The sequence below is a fragment of the Pan paniscus genome, chromosome 12 (assembly GCF_029289425.2).
Source record: "Pan paniscus chromosome 12, NHGRI_mPanPan1-v2.0_pri, whole genome shotgun sequence".
NCBI lineage: Eukaryota > Metazoa > Chordata > Mammalia > Primates > Hominidae > Pan > Pan paniscus.
In genome coordinates this window covers 97451828-97470695 of record NC_073261.2, presented here as the reverse complement: position 1 = coordinate 97470695, position 18868 = coordinate 97451828, and the positions used below count along the sequence as shown (strand labels likewise).

Sequence of the window (18868 nt, the reverse complement as noted above, 5' to 3'; positions counted from 1 at the left end):
ACATGGAGACTACCTGGAAATGGCTGAGTGGGCAAGGGCACCGCCTCCTGCCGGCAGCTTGGAAATGCTCAGAGGTGTCTCTTGTCCTTCTAGCAGATTTACAGTGAGGAGGGTAGGAGGTAGAGGTGGAGGATACTGTGGTGAGGCCTTGGGTTGCTTCTGGGGAGCTAGGTGCATCATGTTTGGGGGCAGAGCATGTGGCTGGACAGGTGACTTGGCTGTGATGGCTGGACAGGTGTGTTAGGAGTAGGTACAAGCCCTTCATAGGCTGAACACTCGGGTGGGTGCCTGCTTCTTGGTGGACTGAGGCTGCTGACAGTCAGTTACACAGCTGAGCAAAGACACAGCTCAGAGTCAGCAGACCTGGGTTTCCATCCAAGTTTCTTACTAGCTGTGTGATCTCAGGCAAATCATTGAACCTCTTGGAGCCCCTGTTGTTGTTGTTTATGAGAAAGTGGGGGTGAAAACGTGCTCCATGGATTGTTAAGATCATTCAGTAAAAATGATTGCAGAGCAACTAACAAGACGCCCTGGACACTTGGCATGCAATGAGTGCTCAATACCTGTTGGTTCCTCCCCTCTTGCCCACCCTTTTGAGGAGGTGAGCTCTTCGTTTTTGAGAGTGCTATGGCATAGGTCAGGGACGCAGGAGGAGTCTCTGCTGAGGTCGCTCAGTTGGGCCGGGTGAGCTCCAAGCTGCCTGCACTGTGGGAGTCCTGCCCAGCCTGGGTTCCCATGGGCTCTTGGTTTCTGTTTCTTCAATAGGTCTTTGATGCTTTCACCCCAAGGCTTCAGGATTCCAACAAGAAAGTGAACCAGTGGGCGCTGGAGTCTCTCGCCAAGATGATCCCCCTCCTCAAAGAGAGCTTACACCCCATGCTGCTCTCCATCATCATCGCTGTTGCAGACAACCTCAACTCCAAGAACTCAGGGATTTATGCTGCTGCCGTGGCTGTGCTGGATGCGATGGTTGAGAGCCTGGGTGAGTGTCCCACCTGGGCCTGTGTGGCTCTGGTCACCATGTCCACCTTCCTGCTTGGAAATCTGCAAGGTGGCTAAGGCCTTGGTTGGTTCCCAGGCCAGATGTTTCACCAGAGGCTGTGTAGGGCAGAGGTGGAGCCCGGGGCCTCCAAGGCTCTTGGCCAGTGGGCTTTTCTGTCACAGCCACCCACACCTCTGGACGGCTGGAAGTGGAGGTGATGTGGAGATGATCCAGTCCAGCCTCCTCATAGACACATGAGGGAAATGACCCCCCAGGGTCACAAGGCACCCCAGTGGGTGAGTCAGGAGTGCTGGGAAGGCTTAAGCTGAGCTGGGGCTTGGGGTGGGGTTTGTGGTGATGGGCAGGGAGGGAAAGTGGAGGGAGGGGAAAAAGGATAGAAGAAAAAAAGGTGGGAGCTATGGAAGAGCCATCAGGAAAGGTGAGAGCTTCTAGGTATGACATCTTGCTTCTGGAATGTTAGGGGAAATGTTGGTGCATCTGCTTGTGTTTTCTTATTCCTTTCATGGATGCTAAAAGGTGATGTTTGGTGTACCCAGTACGTGGACCAAAGTGCAAATTCCAAACTTTAGGTGTGTGGAGAAAGTAGCACATGAGTAGACTTATGGCCAGCCCAGTACAAGGACGAGCTTTCCCAAACAAGCCTTGCTTCAGTACGAGGAAGCCATGGTCTGAAAACCACCTCTGTTTGCCTTGTTGCTGTGTGTCCTCATGAGCATAGAGCAACGTCTTGCCTTTAGCATCCAAAGACCATCCTTTAGAGAGGCTGGACACCCCTCCTGACACACTTGCTCTCCCCCTCCCCCCGACCCCACCCTGCTTCCTGGTCTGAGCCCAGCTCCCTGGGGCTGGGACAGGCACCGTGTCCTTGGCTGGAGGCTCCAGGAAAAGTTTCAGTTACAAATCAAAGGCCTGGTCAGGTCCCTCTCTGCCTCTTGAGTTCATAAATATTGTCAATTTCCACTCTTCATCTCAGAGGGAATTTATGATTTGCTGAGTTTGTTGCTGTAGAACAAACAATATAAATCCAGCTCTAAATTACGGCTTGTTCTCAGCGTTGCTCTGGGTAAGTGAGATTGCTCTTGCCAATAACCAAGGCTCTTGGTAAATCACCATGGGCCTTGGATTTATTGGGAAAACTTGTACCAAGCAAAATAGGCTTTAGCTATTTGAAGAGGACAAGCACCCTTGTCTAGGGAGAGGAATTTTTAACTCTTCCCCCTCCAGGTGTTTTAGTTTCCACTTTTTGCCATCAGGCCAGCCTCCTTGAGCTCTGGAATTGTGGCGCTTTGGGCAAAAAATCTAGTGTCTCATACCGTCACAAGATTCAGGTCCCTCTTATTTGGGGCCCTGTTGTACCCCTACTAGACTGGGCATCCTGGAAAGGAGAGCCTGGGGTGGCCTGCTTTTGTGATCTGAACTCACCTGGTAGCAGGATTGTAGCTACTAGGAAGATGCCTATGTTCTCCCTTCTGGGACAGGGCCTCCTTGGGTACGGCTGATAATGTACCCTCTGGTTCATCATCCAGAGGCTTTGGTGCAAAAGGAAGGGTTGGCTCTCTTCCTCTCTAATCCATAGGTCAGGGCTTAGGCTGGAATGGAATGGTGTGGCCCTCAAAGGGATGAATGGAGTCCAGTAAATCCCTGGCAAAAGGCTCTGGTGGAGCCCAAAGGGTGAAATATACTGTTTTTTGTTTTTGTTTTTGTTTTTTTGAGATGGAATTTTTGCTGTTGTTACCCAGGCTGGAATGCAATGGCATGATCTCAGCTCATTGCAATCTCTGCCTCCTAAGTAGCTGGGATTACAGGTGTGTGCTACCACGCCTGGCTAATTTTTTGTATTTTTAGTAGACGTGGGGTTTCAGTATGATGGCCAGGCTGGTCTTGAACTCCTGACCTCAGGCGATCCATCTGCCTCGGCCTCCCAAAGTGCTGGGATTACAGGTGTGAGCCACCGTGTCAGGCCAAATATGCTGTTTTGGATCCAGGTAATTTTTGAGCAGGTGAAGCATGGGCTATCTGGGCCTGATGGCTTTGCTGCAAGCCATACCCTCTTAGCCCAGCCAGCAAAACAGGTTTTGAAAGTGTTCCTAACTTTGAAGTGACCAGCTGATTTCCACATCCATGTAGGTCAGAACTGGAGGGAGTAGGTTACCAACAATGGGGACTCATTGCCAGGGAGTACCTAGGGTAGAATCTGTCTCTGGGAATGGTTCTTATCTGCCTGTCATGGTCTGAGCCTGGCCTGCAGATGGAAGTAACTAAATTTTCCGCTGTCCCAGGGGATTGGGTGATAGCAGCAGAGAGTGCATCAAATCGGACGGAAGAGAAGGGGTATGAAGTCCTCCCAAATCACCCAAACTGAGCCTGGTGGTTCTAGTGGTTTCTTGGGGGATCTTTAACACCTGAGGCCCCTCTTGGAAGTGGCTTGGATTGGACATGATCCAGTTTCTTTGGTGGGAAGGAGCTTTTCCCCAAACCTCCTTCTTCATGCTCCATAAGAAATTCTGGGCTCCAGGCTGGAGACGACTGTTGAATGCTGTGAAATATTTAAATGTGGAAAGTCACATAGCAACAGCTCGGCAGGTTACTGTTTATTTCCTGCTAAACTGGAGGTCAAGGGGATCAAGAATAATGCCAAGCTAGGATGCCTTCTGGCATAAAGTCCAGATGGCACAGCCAAGTCGGGAGGATGGCCTTCTTGGGGGACCTTCTAGAAACTCACTAATTCTAGAATTCAGTGATAAAGAAGCCAGTATCATCGCTTCTAATCCCTTGGTTTCCCCAGGCTGGGTGGGGTTGAATGGAGTATGGGGATCTTCTAGAACTCACTAATTCTAGAATTCAGTGATAAAGAAGCCAGTATCATCGCTTCTAATCCCTTGGTTTCCCCAGGCTGGGTGGGGTTGAATGGAGTATGGGGATCTTCTAGAACTCACTAATTCTAGAATTCAGTGACAAAGAAGCCAACATCATCGCTTCTAATCCCTTGGTTTCCCCAGGCTGGGTGGGGTTGAATGGTATATGGGGATCTTCTAGAACTCACTAATTCTAGAATTCAGTGATAAAGAAGCCAGTATCATCGCTTCTAATCCCTTGGTTTCCCCAGGCTGGGTGGGGTTGAATGGAGTATGGGGATCTTCTAGAACTCACTAATTCTAGAATTCAGTGACAAAGAAGCCAACATCATCGCTTCTAATCCCTTGGTTTCCCCAGGCTGGGTGGGGTTGAATGGAGTATGGGGATCTTCTAGAACTCACTAATTCTAGAATTCAGTGACAAAGAAGCCAACATCATCGCTTCTAATCCCTTGGTTTTCCCAGGCTGGGTGGGGTTGAATGGTATATGGGGATCTTCTAGAACTCACTAATTCTAGAATTCAGTGACAAAGAAGCCAACATCATCGCTTCTAATCCCTTGGTTTCCCCAGGCTGGGTGGGGTTGAATGGAGTATTGGTTGGCAGAGCAGGTGGGGATTTCTGCCCATGTCCTTTTCATGGGAGGTAGTAAGGAATGAGACATGTTTGCAGCTTGCTCCCTGACCTCTGCCATCTCTCACTGCCAGCCTTGAGGCCTCTCTGGGATTGGGGCTCAAGTGGCATTCTTCCTACTCAGCACCAAGACCTTCTGCTTTCAGGGGAATTATTCTGGGATCAAGGAAGTTCCTGAGTAGACCTGGTTGGCTCTGTCTTTGGGCTCTTACTGGGTTAGTTACAGAAGAAACTTCGCTAATGAAAACATCAAGCTGCTGACAGCTCATCCTCTCCTGATCAGACCTCAGCATTCAAGCTTCTCTGTGCCAAAAGGAACTTTCTTAATTTACTCCAGCCCCTGGTCAGTACTGGAGAGAGCAGATAAGCTTGGAATGCGGGTGGCTTCAGGTCTACTTTTGCTATTTTGCTCTCTGACTTTAAATTTATTACCTTATATAAATCATATGAACATTATAATGTTAATGGAATTTAAAAATGCATCCATGGTGCTCCTCCAATATACCAACTGCTTAAAAATATCTCTTCTATTTTTGTCTATATACAAATTTCCCTTGTTAAAAATCATAATGTAAATATAGTTTTGATTTTGCTTCTTTCATTTAACACTACCCAGTTTCCCATGCTACTGGGCAGTCTTTCTAGTTAATTAAAAAACCGAAAGTTCACTTCTACCACTGTAAAGAAGTCATACTTATTTTGAGTAAACGAAGATACAAAGCATTTGAAAGGGGAAAAAAATCCCTCACTCATAGTCCCAACTCTTCATTATTAACATTTGGCATTTTTTTGAGTTTTTTCCTGTGCACATTTGTGTACATGGTTGTTGTAGGGTAAATCCACCTGATAGCAATAACTTTAGCATCCCCTTAGAATGACCCTGAATGGCAGACACAATGAGTGTGTGTTCTGAGCTAGGGAATCTGGGAGTGGCCAACTTGGAGATTCATTCCTTGTTTATGAGGCACATCTGAGCTCCCAACCTGTCCCTTGGAACATGAGCCATACAGGGGATTGAGGCCCTGAGTTTTGGGGTAAATGAAGGTTGCCAGGTGGAAGGTGTTAAGTGAAAGTGCTATGTAAATTGCATGCTGTTTGCAGGCAGTTGCGATTTTCCTGCCCAGCCCTCCGCCACTGGGCCATGAGGCTCTCCCATTCAGCCTGCTGCCACTAGACTCTCTCCCCTGTAGGTAAGCCCCTAATAAAACCCCGTGTCTCATTTGTTGGCTTTGAGTCTCTTCTTTGGCCTCTTGAACCAGATACCCTTCCTATTAATAGGGGTTAATAGGGGTTCAGCACAGCAGTTGTGGTGTTATACATTTGGATTCGCATCCTGCTTTAAAAAAAATCATAGCATAAGCATTTGCAGATGATTATACTCTTGAGTCACTTTTTTTTTTTTTTTTTTTGAGATGGAGTCTGGCTCTGTCACCCAGGCTGGAGTGCAGTGGCACAATCTGGGCACACTGCAACCTCCGCCTCCTGGGCTCAAGCGATGCTTCTGCCTCAGCCTCCCGAGTAGCTGGGATTACAGGTGCACGTCACCACACCCGGCCAATTTTTGTCTTTTAGTAGAGATGGGGTTTCACCATGTTGGCCAGGCTAGTCTCAAACTCCTGACCTCAGGTGATCTGCCCACCTCGGCCTCCCAAAGTGCTGGGATGACAGGTGTGAGCCATTGCGCCCGGCTTGAGTCACTTTTAACAGCTCCATCATGTGACTGCATCATAACTTGCATGTTTCTGTGCAAGTGAATCAGTCACAGTTTTTTCTTTAGATGAACATCCCTAGTGCTGGCAGCCATGGTGAATCTGGTAAAACCAGCACGTCATAACTTACCAAGTCTTGTGCTTATTTAGGGGACTCCAGTCTGACTCCAGTTTCCTTGCTACCATGTTTTCTACACTTTCTTAAAAGCTCTTATCTGGCTTCCCAGTAGCTGGAGGATGATGTGGCCTGGTAGCCTCAGGGCTTGGCTGAATGGGACAGGTGTAAGGCCCCTTAGACCTCCACCCCATTGTAGAGAGGGGAGTCTGAGCCTAGGAAGGACAGTCTCTGGGCTGCGGCTAGTGGCTGTTTTCTCTCCATTTCAAGGCCAGTCTTTGCCTCCTTGTGAGGCAGAAAAGGAGCCTAGGAAAGCACCAGGTTAGGCTAATGGAGTGTAGAATTTCAGCTTTTAAAAATTAGATTCTAGCCTCTTCATTGGTCTCTCTACCATTGTGGTTGCTGGGCTCTCAGAGTTTTAAGGTAATAATAGTAACAATAATAGCTGATACTTGCATAGTAATTATATGCTGTAGGCACTATCCTAAGCACTGTTTGTTCATTGAACCCTTACAGCAACTTTATGAGAAAGCTATTAGTATCATCCCCATTTTATAGTTGGGTAAACTGAGTCATAGAGCAGATAAGTGGCTTGTCCAATGTTCCACAGTAAAATATGGAAGAACCAGGATTCAAACCCAAGCAATCTGTATTCAGAGCTCTTACAACTGCTATGCTTTAGTGTGTCTTATTGAACCTGGAGGTAACCTGAAAGGTGATCCTTCACTCTAAAAGTGGCCAGCGGAAAGACAGGCCAAATGCCTGGGCATAGTGCTCTGGGGTTCATAAACCAGCCCAGGAACACTGTGTCCTGTTTTGACATTGCCCTGCATGCTACAAGCATTTATTCAGCACCTGCAGTGTGCTGTGCACCGTGGGAGCATGGTCTGGCACAGGTCTCTGCTGGATATGCATTTTTAAGTGTTCCCCAAATTCACTTCTTTCTGGCTCTGGGGAGAGGGGATGTTTGGGGCCAGAGGCGGGAGCCCCTGCTGTGTCTAGATGTCAGGTCTAGATGTGTCTAGGGTCAGGTTCCAGCTCATGCTGAGGTCTGAAGGGAGTGGGTGGATGAGCAGAAAGAGCACTCGGGGGGCTACAGGCAGGTGAAAGATGATTTTATTCAGCAGCAGCTCTCCGCAGCAGCTTACTCTCACACCATCTGCCCTGTCTCAGCTGCTTAGTCTGTTGGCTCCCACACACAGCTGCGCTGGCTCTCCCTTGCCTTCAGGGTCAGCAGCTTAACTCTTTCCCTCTGGGCACAAACCGTTTCCTAGCTCCGTGTCCGACTGCCAGACGGGCATTCTCTCTTACAGGGGGCAGTAGCTTCACTCTCTCTCTGGGCACACACAAGCCTGCACAGTGTCAGCAGGGCAATTATGCCTTTTACAGACCATAGTGGCACAGGGCCAAGGCATGGCCTTCCCGTGTTACGACTGTGATAACAAGTGGAGTTATACGTCTGTGCTCTAAACTTGCTGAGTCACTCTGGATGTTTACCTTGGCCTATCCTTGACCAAAGCACAGCCATGTTCCTTACATTAGAGAATGTTCTAGGCTGAGCATTGTGGGAGGTGACGGAGGAAGAAGTCCTTGTCTTCAAATCTGAGCCCAGATAAATGATGGGGTGGGACAAATAGAAACACCTGGAAACAAACAGGTGCCATTCATATGAAAATCTATTCTTATGCAATTGACAGCTTTACCAATGCACCCCGAGACCTTATCTTGCTAATTACTATATTCTAGAAGCTGGCATCTCATTTATCTCCCAGGACAAATTATTTTAAAGCCTCTTGATTTGTGGATGGAGCTTTTGCAAACAGCAGAGATGTACCTGGGTACATTTTCTCCTCTGTATCCCTCAGGAGGATAGCAAGGGAAGCAGGGATGAGCTCTTAGATAAACTTGTGCCTGATGAGAAAAACAAAGCACTGAGTGCCCCTCTCCAGGAGTGCAGGGGCTCTGTGCTGAGGTATTGAAGGAACTTGGAAAAGGTGAGACTGCAAAGACTTCCTCGTGCAGAACTCTAAAAACTCTGTCCCCTGTAAAGAGAAGTCTGGCCTGGAGAAGGTCAGCTCCTGGGTCCCAGGATACACGTGCTGGGGCTGCTGTGGTAACACCACATAGGCCACCTGCCCTCACCTACCTGACAGGTGCAGGCAAGACACAAAGCCACATCTCCGAAAAATGCACTTTGTTACTTGCCCAACTTCCTACTGAATTAAGTTGTGACTAGTGTGGTTGCAAAATGCTGGGAGCTTGGCATGCTGGTTTCTCTGCAGTCCACAAGGAGAAGGTTCTGATGATGGTGTGTATTTCTCAGCTTAGCACACCTTTCTAGGACAGGCCCATTTTTCTCACGTTGTGTGTCTTTGTGAGAAATGCATCTCTTCAAGTTTAATAGTTTGAGAAACCAGGAGGTGTCAGCTAGAATGGAGAGGAACAAGCAGCTTCTAAATTCAGTAGATACGGAGTCCTGCTGCAGTCGACTTCGGGAATATGAAGGAGCCAGACAGCCTCTTTATTCCGGAAACATCCCCACCCCATTTGCTTGTGTTTTCACCATTAGTGGCTCACCTCTGTAATAAACACTCATACTATTTCAGTTCTTTCAAGATACAAATGGGGTGGTGCTCAGTCCCCAGAACTTTACCCATGGGCATGGCTGGGCAGCCAGGGAGCTGTGCCTCGCAGCTGGGTGTGGCTGGATGGTTGGTGGAGCTGGGATTGGGGGCGGGCACACTGGGACAATTTTTTCAAAAAGGTTTAAAATACCTCTTTTCCCAAACCTCCCGAAAGGCATATTGGGGCATATAGACGATAAACTCAGCCATCTTTGCAAGTACATTCATGCTGGGTCTGAGACTCAGACCGCCTGGAGTTTACAAGTAAGGAGAAAATCAGGCCAGGGCAGTGAGGTCATATATAAACCATTGATGATAATATGTGCTCCTCAACCCACAAACTCCCTCCTCTGACCCTGCCAGAGCCAGCCGGGTGCTTCTGCTCTGGATAGGATGACCAAGCATCCTGGGTTCCCAGGACTCGGGACTGACAGTGCTGAAATGGGGAGAGCCCGGGCCCACCAGGACCAGTCGGTCACCCTGGCCTCAGACCTGCAGGCTTTTGGGTACAAGAGCACAGTGCTTCTCACCTGGTGTCAGGGTTCATGTCTAAGTGTCTGTCTGCTTGTCAGAGGAGCCTCTTGAGGGAGATGGGAGTACTGGGTTTTACTTGGCTCCTAGCTCTATGCCTATTACATAGATGATATCAGTATGTGTTCAGTGTAGAAATGAACCACCACCAGCTGTGGGTACATCTTGGTGGGTAGAGCACAAATTCAGGCTTTGAGAAGAGCTATACTTTCTGAATTTTAATCCTAACCCTTTACTGACCTTTGTGTAATCATGGCTCAGTGATTCTGTTTCCCCTAAAACATATCTGTATATCCATCCATCCATCTCTATTATCTATCTTCTATCTATCCATCCTCCAACATCTTCTCTCCATCATCCATCCATCCATCCATCTTCTGTCATCTATCTACCTACCTACCTATCTGTCTACTTTGTTTTGCCCCAAAACTCCTGTCAATTTTGAGACCCACAGGCAATATGAACCAGATCTGTGGGAATAAATGAGGCCTGTTTGGGAGCCAGTTTAACTATTTCAGGCCACTGATTCTTTCCCAAACACGCTACATACATTCACTTTAAGTGGCCCCTTTGTGACCTGGAAAAATTAATTCAGCTCCCCCAAAGGCCTCATCCCCTTGCAGGTACTGTGGGTATGTGGCCCTGCAAACCCCTAGTGCTGTCACTCAGCCCCCAGCAGTGTGACCACTGACATCCCCCTTCTCTTTCAGACAACCTTTGCCTTCTACCAGCGTTTGCTGGGCGAGTGCGTTTCCTGAGTGGCCATGCGGTGCTGGATGTCACAGATCGCCTGGCAGGTGAGCACCCCCAGCCCCACCCCACCCCATCTCCTGGCAGATTTCTGTTCTCTCCTGGCCTGTGGTTGAACCATTCACCCAGTTATCTTAGACCTGAAATAATCCCCCCCAATCATTTAAAATTTTGAAAATCTGCTTTTTCTGTGTGTGACAATCTCCATATTGCCAGAAGACAATCTTTGTTTTTGATCAAAATGAAGTAGGTTTGTACAAAAGCAAAAGTGTGTTTAAAAAACTGTTACAGGTTGAATCTCCCTAATCAGAAAATTAGAAATGCTGCAAAACCTGAAACTTTTTGAGCGCTGACTTGACATTAAAAGAAAATGTACATTGGGGCATTTCCGATTTCAGATTTTTGGATTAGGGATGCAGAACTGGTAAGTATCATGAAAATATTCCAAAATCAGAAAAAAAGCCGAAGTACTTCTGATACCAAACATTTTAGATAAGGGACACTCAACCTGTGTGCGTTTCTTCCTCCTTGCAAACAAGGCTGCTTCTAGCCTATAGAGTACCTTTGTGTGAGTCAGAAAAAAGCCTCCTTTTTCAGACAGACCATGCCTAGTGGGTGCATATGGCTTGGTCACTTGACAGCACCATCAAGAGAATTAGAAAAAGTTGCCATGTACAACTTTAGCATGTGCAGCCTGGCAAGCAGGCACCAGCTGGGTTTCAACCCCTCAGGACCCCTTGGCCAGTGCTGGGACTGTATTATGTGGAGACGGGGCCTTAGCCTGAGTCTACTCAGCCTTGCTCAAGCTTCAGCTGGCGAAGGGTTGCTCCAATCCTGTTTCTGCTTTGAGTTTGCAGGAGAAGTCCAAGTGACTTCATTCCAGGACTGAAATCTGTTCTTGTGGTCCTTGAGGTGGCAACACAGAAAGGACACAGGCTTTGGTGTCCACACACCCATCTGCCACCACCAGCCCTGACCTTGGGCAGGTTACTTATCTTGGTTTCATGGTCATTTTTGCTTGCACAAAGCCTCCTCCCCTGCCTTGGGAAGGTCCCATCTAGGGAGGGGGGCAGAGGGACTCTGTTCCCTAGACTCCCGATGGTCCCCCTGAAATGCAGACAGATCATGCACCAGCCCTGCTTTAATCTTTGTGAGACTCCTGAGCTGTCTTCAGGATAGTGTCCAGGCTCCCTGGAGTGGCCCACAGCTGTCACTGCTGCTCTAGGATGTGCCCCCTTCCTCCCACCCCAGCTCTATGCTCATTGAATCCTCATGACCACCCCACAGGAAGATGTAGATTCCACTTGGTGGAGAAAAGGAGAATGGAACTCAGAAAAGTGAAATGCACAAGGTCTCTTGGTGAGGAGCCCAGGATGTGTCCTGGGAGCCTGGCTGAAGGGCCAAGACCCCAACCCTGTGCTGTGCTGCTTCCCCCTGGCACTCTGCCTCCTGGGTGCCTGCATGCAGTGGCCGGTCTCTCAACCTCTTGCTCTGCCCACTTGTAGCTGCCCTGCCCGGAAAGCCTTCTCCATTCTTCTTCCTCTACCTGGTGGATGCCTGCTTGGCTCTGGCATTACCTTCTCCCTGTGTGCTTCTCAAGACTGCATCCCACATGGTATCACTGGTCTGTCTACTGCCCTCCCCTCCTAGCCCAGCTGTGAGCATTCAGAGAGGGGCCCGGCACATGCTGCATGGCTGAGGACCTTGGCACCAGCTGCCCTTTCAGCTTCTCCCCTGCCCCATCTCTTGCGCCTGGCCTTGCCTCTATGCAGGTTCTGTCCTTCCAGCATTCCTGGAGTGGCCTTTTACCTTACGGGAAGGCAGGTGCGAGTGAGGCAGGGCTGGCTGCGGGTGAGCTGGGGGAGAACAGGGTATGTAAGTAAGATGGTCCTAGACACCAGACAAGGAACCCTTTGCCATTGCTCAAAGTCAGCATTTTCTGCACGAAAGGTTTACCTGTCCTTGTCTGGGTAATTTACGGGGCCCAGAGGTGGGCAAGTATCTTCACCTTATCCACTTACTGTAATTTTTTCTTGTCTATTTCCAAGAGACCTCAAAAGCAAGAGCTTCTCCATAGGTCTTCTGTTAACTCTGTGTCCACCAGGAACACAGCAGAAAATTTTTATTGACACAGGCGAGGCCTAATAATAGCACAGCTTAATAGGAGTAAATCTGCTAATTACTTCAGCTGCTTCTAAGCTTGAGTTTAATGGGGTTTGCTCCCGCATGCTGGCCCTCAGAAGGGCCTCACCATCTTTGCCAGCTTAAGAGTCAACACCTGCCAGCCAGGCGACTGCCACATCCTTGCACCTGGGGAATGTGGCTCTGAAGTAGCCTGAGTTCTATTAGCCAAGATGTGATCGGAGAAGGTGGCCTGGGCTGTGGAATTGAGTTTGAGTGGGGACTGCTACTCTTCCTGTGGAGTGAGCTTCCTGGGGGCTGAAGTGTAAACACGCCTCACTCTGTGGAAGAGAATTCAAGGAGCAAGAGTGGATAAAATGTAGCAGGATGGGGAAGGAGGCTCTGTTGAGGGGCAGGTAGAGCCCCCCTAGCCTTTGGTGGGGGTGGGGGGGGAGGGTGAGTGCCTGGGTTCAGTTCTTGAGATAGTTCTCAGTTTTCCCTGCTGTATTAGCCTGTTCTCATGCTGCTGATAAGGACATACCCGAGACTGGGTAATTTATAAAGAAAAAGAGGTTTAATGGACGAACAGTTCCATGTTGCTGGGGAGGCCTCACAATCATGCCACTCATCTTACATGGTGGCAAGGAAGACAGAATTTGTGCAGGAAAATTCCCCCTTATAACCTTTTAAAACCATCAGATCTCATGAGACTTACTATCACAAGAAGTACACCGGAAAGACCTGCCCCCATGATTCAATTACTTCCTACCGGCTCCCTCCCATGACACGTAGGAATTGTGGGAGCTACAATTCAAGATGAGATTTGGGTGGGGACACAGCCAAACTATATCACCCCCCATTAAAAGAATTGTGTTAAAATACACAACATAAAATGTACCACCTTAACCATTTTTAGTTGTACAGTTCAGTGGTAGTGTCCATGATTTTTGCAGTCATCTTCCGAACTCTCACCTTGCAAAACAGAAACTACGTCCCCATTAGGCACTAGCTCCCCATTCCTCCCTTCCCCAGTCCCTGGCAACCACCAACTACTTTCTGTCTCTATGATTTTGGCTATTCTAGGTATGTCATATAAATGGAATTGTACAGTTTGTCTTTTTGTATCTGGCTTAATTCACACAGCAGAATGTCCTCAAGATTTATCCATGTTGTAGCGGGTGTCAGAATTTCCTTCCATTTTTTTTTTTTTTTCAGAGAGATTCTCATTCTGTCACCCAGGCTGGAGTGCAGTGATGAGATCTCAGCTCACCGCAACCTCTGTCTCCTAGGTTCAAGCCATTCTCATGCTTCAGGCTCCCAAGTAACTGGGATTACAGGTGCCCACCACAACACCCAGCTATTTTTTTTTTTTTTTTTTTTTTTTTTTTAGACAGAGTCTTGCTTTGTTGCCCAGGCTGGAGTGCAGTGGCACAATCTCAGCTCACTGCTACCCCTGCTTCCCTGGTCCCGGTTCAAGCAATTCTCCTTCCTCAGCCTCCCAAGTAGCTGGGATTACAGGCATGCACCACTATGCCCAGCTAATTTTTGTTTTTTTTTTTTTTTTTTTTAGTACAGATGGGGTTTCTCCATGTCGGCCAGGCTGGTCTTGAACTCCTGACCTCATGATCCACCCGCCTTGGCCTCCCAAAGTGCTGGGATTACAGGCGTGGGCCACTGCGCCTGGCCCGATTTTTGTATTTTTAGTAGAGACAGGGTTTTGCCATGTTGGCCAGGCTGGTCTTGAACTCTTGACCTCAAGTGATCCACCCACCTGGGACCCCCACAGTGCTGGGATTATAGTCATGAGCCACAGCACCTGGCCAGAATTCCCTTCCTTTTGAAGGCTGAATAACATTCCATTAAATGTATATACCACATTTTGTTTATCCATTCCTCAATGGACACTGGGCTGCTTCTGCCTTTTGGTGATTGTGAAAAAGGTTGGTATAAACATGGGCATAGAAATCTCTGTGTTCTCACCTATTTTTGCATTCCATAGGGATTCAGGACACTTTTGAGTTATCGTTATTCAGTGTAGGTGGCTACTCAGAGTCATTCGTTTTCTTTTGGTTCCCTCTCACTGTCCCCCTTCTAGTTTCCCCTCATCTCCCACCCTGGGGCTGACAGGGACTGCTTTCTTGTCAGCTGTTCTCTTCCTACTCAGCCTGTTTCAAGCACAGGGAATAGAACTCTCAACTCTTTCCAACCAGTGTACCTCTTTGCTCCACTTTAGAAAGCTCCTCCAAGCCCTTTCCTCCAGGATCCTTTCCTGGGGAATGCTGGGGTGACCCAAAGGGTGCAGTCCTGCCCTTCCAGTTATCAGGACCACCTTCACCTCTGAGGGTCCTGTGACCCTCGGAGGTTCTCTGCAAGAGCCCCAAGGGTGCAGCCTCAAAGCCAACATTCCTTGAGAAATGTCACCGAGAGAGTGTCAGGCTGACCAGAGGGTGGCCCAGGGCATCTTCCCTGGTTCCTCCTTATTCCAGGCTGGCTTTGAAATCAGAGGGACCCGTGGGGCTCTAAGGGGAAGGTATCCTAGGGGATTAGATGATGTGGTCCTGATGAGGGAAGGACAAATTGCAGTTTCATGAAAAATAAAACAAGGTGGCTCACCTATGATCCCAACACTTTGGGAGGTCAAGATGGGCAGATTGCTTGAGACCAGGAGTTCAAGACCAGCCTGGGTAACATAATGAGACCCCCATCTCTACAAAAAAAATTTTTAAAAAAATAACTGAGCGTGGAGGCGCATGCCTGTGGTCCCAGCTACTGGGGAGGCTGAGGCAGGAGAATTACTTGAGCCCAGGAGGTCGAGACTGCAGTGAACCGTGATCGTGCCACTCTACTCCAGCCTGGGTGACAGAGCAAGACACTGTCTCAATAAATAAATAAAACAAAAAATAAAGCTCCAGGTCACCTCTGAAATATGGAATCCCTAGAAATTTGGGGACAGCGTGCGGTAGAAAGAGTGTGGACTTTGGAGTCCAGGCAGATTAGGCCTCTGTCCTCTGCTTTGCCCTTTGCCTTGATTTGAGTCTTGCTTTCCTCCTCTGGAAAACGGACAAGCATCCTGCCTCTCGGGGGTGCTGTGAGCATGAAATGGAGCTGTGATGCGAAGCTCTGAGCCCCGGGCTCAGGCAGTTTCCAGGATATGGAAACTGTTTTCCACAGAATTCCCGGCCCACAGAATCAATAAAGCGCTGCTGTTAGTGTTGTTTGCCTGCCCCAGCACTTATCCTTCAGCAGGATGACAGGCAGAGCATGTGAATCGCAAAGCCAGCTTTGATAGTGCTAATGCGCTTAGGATAATGCGGCCACAGCTGAAGGCCTGAGCAGCCCCTCTGGGGACCCAGGAGAGCCCTTGATGTGGTTTTGATGTGGCCACAGCCCTGGCATTTACTCAGGTGATGAAGAGCTGGTTGGCAGATTCAGCTGGCTTCTGGGTTTTCTGGGGTTTAGAGAGGGTTGGGGGCCTTGGGAAACCAGATATGGGGGCTTATCACTGGAATGGTCTGTGCAGAGCTTGCTGGTTCACAAGCACGTTCATGCCTCTGCTGCTGGTCTCGTCCTGAGGTTTGGCATCCGGGCACCGGGGAGGCTGTGCTAGGCTTCTCCCCTGCCAGCTGTCTTGTCTGCCAGCATGCTTCATGTGAGAGGGTCTTGATTTCCCTCCCCAGTAGTTTTTCTCTGTATTTGTGTGGACTTCCATAGGTGGTGATGTGGATAAATGCAGCATTACTATAGTTACTATTTGTCACCTGCCTGCCTACAGGTAGGCACTTTATGTATATTATCGAATTTCTAACAATCTGGAGAGGTTGGTTCAGCATTTTTATCCTTACTTTATGGGTTTGGAAAAGGCTCAGAAAGGTCGGGTGGCTTCCTCAGGCTGACACAGTTGATGGGGGCAGGATTGTAACCAGGCGTGCCTGCGTCTTTCCTGTTCCCTGGGCTGGAGGAACCATTATGATTGTCAGAGATTCTGCATATTTCTGCCTTTGCGTGCCCCTTTCTCCATAAAAAATATTTAAAAATTATAGTTTCTGACTGGTTGGTATAAGCACAGATATAAACCACGTTGGACATATTCATATATTTTCTACTAATGTTAAAAGAAGTTAACACATTTTCATAGGCTGCTAAATGTGTCATGATCCTTAGGTGCTGCGCCTGCTGGGCTGCCAGCCCTTTGGGGGACAAAGTTGGTGTCCCAAGAGAGGGAAGTGGGAGAGGGAGAGAGTGCCTGGCTCAAGTGACTCTCCTTTTCTGCCTGACAGTGCTGGTGGCCTCAGTTTACCCCCGGAAGCCTCAAGCTGTAGAGCGGCATGTCCTTCCCATCCTCTGGCACTTCCTGAACACCGCCACCGGGAATGGCACCCTGCCTGGACCCAGCGGGAACATCCGCGGGGTGGTGTGCCGGCTGTCCAGGAGCCTCCAGGAGCACATGGGCTCCCGCCTGCTGGACTTTGCCGCCAGCCAGCCAAAGCACGTCCTCAAGACGCTCCAGGAACTCTTAGACTCAGAGTCCTTGGGAGGCAGCCGCAAGGCCACTGACAGAGGGGTGGCCCCTGACAGCAAGACAACTGGCAGCTCATACCCTTTTCAGCTGGATTAAAGATGGATCTGAAATGGGCAATTATTATTTATCTTATTTTTTTGATGGAATATTCTCCTGGTTACTTTCCCCCTTAGAGTTCCAGATGTACATGGTATATTTTGAAGTAGAAATAAAATAATTACTTATTTTTCTAAGGTTTTATTATCTTGTACTTTTTTAATCACAGAGAATTTTCCAGTAACTAGGTTTGTGATGAACGAAATGAAATGTGACAGCAGCAAAACCAGTTGCAGACAATGTTGAGACAAAGAGTTAGGAAGAAAAAGGGTAGCACAGCCCTGCAAGCTGCAGCCCGCTCGAGACGATAGTCGCCCATCTGTGAGCTGCTGGGCAAGCCCTCCTGAAACCCGCAGCCCGAGTTGGTCATCGAATCCAGTCCATTTGTTATGGGCCTGATTGGAGGTGAGTGTAACAAACGTGTTCAGGGACATCGTGCTTCTGCCCTGCAAAAGCTGCAGCGCGCGTCTGTTTGTCCTGTGGGAACCTTCTGATGGGATCAGCCCAGCTTATCAAAAGACAAGGGGAATTTGAGATTTGCATCACTAAAAGCCTTCTCTAGAAGTTGGAGTTTTGGCTAGTTCTGAAGAGGACTAGACAATGCTTTGCCATTGAAACACCCTAAATGGAGATGCATGTGGAGCGTAAAGTGCTACCGGTGTGCAGATGCTGCGGAGTCTCTGAAACTGCACAGGCTGCAATTGTGGGCCACATCACAAGGCTGGAGGGGCGAGTGGGCACAGCACGGGCCAGGACTTGTGGAAGCAGGGAAGGTGTTGGCCCCTGGAGGAGCAGCCAGTGAAATGAGGTCCCGGCAGTGGAGAGGGAAGTCTGGAGCTCAGGCTCTGGACACTTTAGGTAGGAGTGGCTCTGCCTTGGCTGGGGCCAGTGGCAGGTTAACAACTGTGTGACTGGAAAGAGTTAGAGCTAAGGCCATGACCTCAAATGCACAGGCAAGGCAGGCCTGGTAATGCAAAGGCTGAAGGGGCAGCATCCCAGCTCTTGCAGGGGAGCCCAGCCTGCAGCCATGTGCTGGGGCAGATCCAGACGACCGACGCCCTGAGGGCCCAGCCTCGTGCCAGCAAGTTTTCTGGCAGACACCCCCCTCCCTTGCCCTTCCCCAGTGGAACCTCTTTCCACTGTCATCTGCCCCCCAGGCCTAACATCCATTCCACATCCCTGTTCTGAGCCTCTCCTGGGGAGTCTGGCTCTGGAAAGCCCCGAATCTACTCACTTATGTATTTCCATACCCCACCAGGCTGAGGAAGCCACTTTCCCATCTTGCCTCTGTGGCAGGTGTAGTTAGTCCGGCCCCTCCTTTACGCCCTGGGGTGAGGTTGGGCCTGCTAGTCATCCCGGGCCTTGGGCTTGTCATAGGCGGCTTAAGAGTGACTTTGGGTAATTCTAGCCCAGTGAGCTGCTTCTCACCTGATTGTGACCCCAGCAGGGGCTTCCCTGCGACCATCTAGCTCTTTGTTGATTCTGATTGAACCAGGTTAAAGGCCTGCTAGACAGGCAGCCATCCAAAAATGCCCAAGAGGCTGACAGTAAATGTTTTAAGTGTTGAACAATTTAATGAATTGCATTTGCCTGTCATCTGAGCAAATGTTTTTGGTATGGTGAGGAGACTTGCATTTTCTGCTTTTATCCTAGAATGTATCAGAACATTTCGGGTTTTTTAGATCCCTAGGAGGCCAGGGATATAGAGTCTGGCAAGGATTTTGACGGCAGAAATGAAGCTCAGCAGCACTGTCCTGTCTTCCTGCCTTCCATGTGTGTTCTCACACAGGAAGCTTCCCATCCCATGGGCCTCCACCCACTCTCAGGGGTGGAGGCATTGAAAACAGCTGAAAACAGTGGAAAAGTGCAGAATACATCTTTGCACTGTTCTCTTTTCCCTCATTATTTTCCC

General features: G+C 48.9%; 1 protein-coding gene across 3 annotated transcripts in view; it reads left to right on the top strand.

Moving 5' to 3' along the window:
• TOGARAM2 (TOG array regulator of axonemal microtubules 2) overlaps positions 1-17107 on the top strand; it is a 96276-nt gene extending 79169 nt beyond the window's left edge. For 2 of the 3 annotated variants that reach the window (XM_055108101.2, XM_003827141.6), the window contains exons 18-20: positions 766-982; positions 10181-10267; positions 16619-17107. In XM_055108101.2, the coding sequence (XP_054964076.1) occupies positions 766-982; positions 10181-10267; positions 16619-16956 (642 nt within the window). In that variant the 3' untranslated portion in view covers positions 16957-17107. The remainder of the gene's footprint in view (positions 1-765; positions 983-10180; positions 10268-16618) is intronic. The other variant, XM_055108102.2, reaches the window with a different exon arrangement.
• Positions 17108-18868: the final 1761 nt, after the last annotated feature.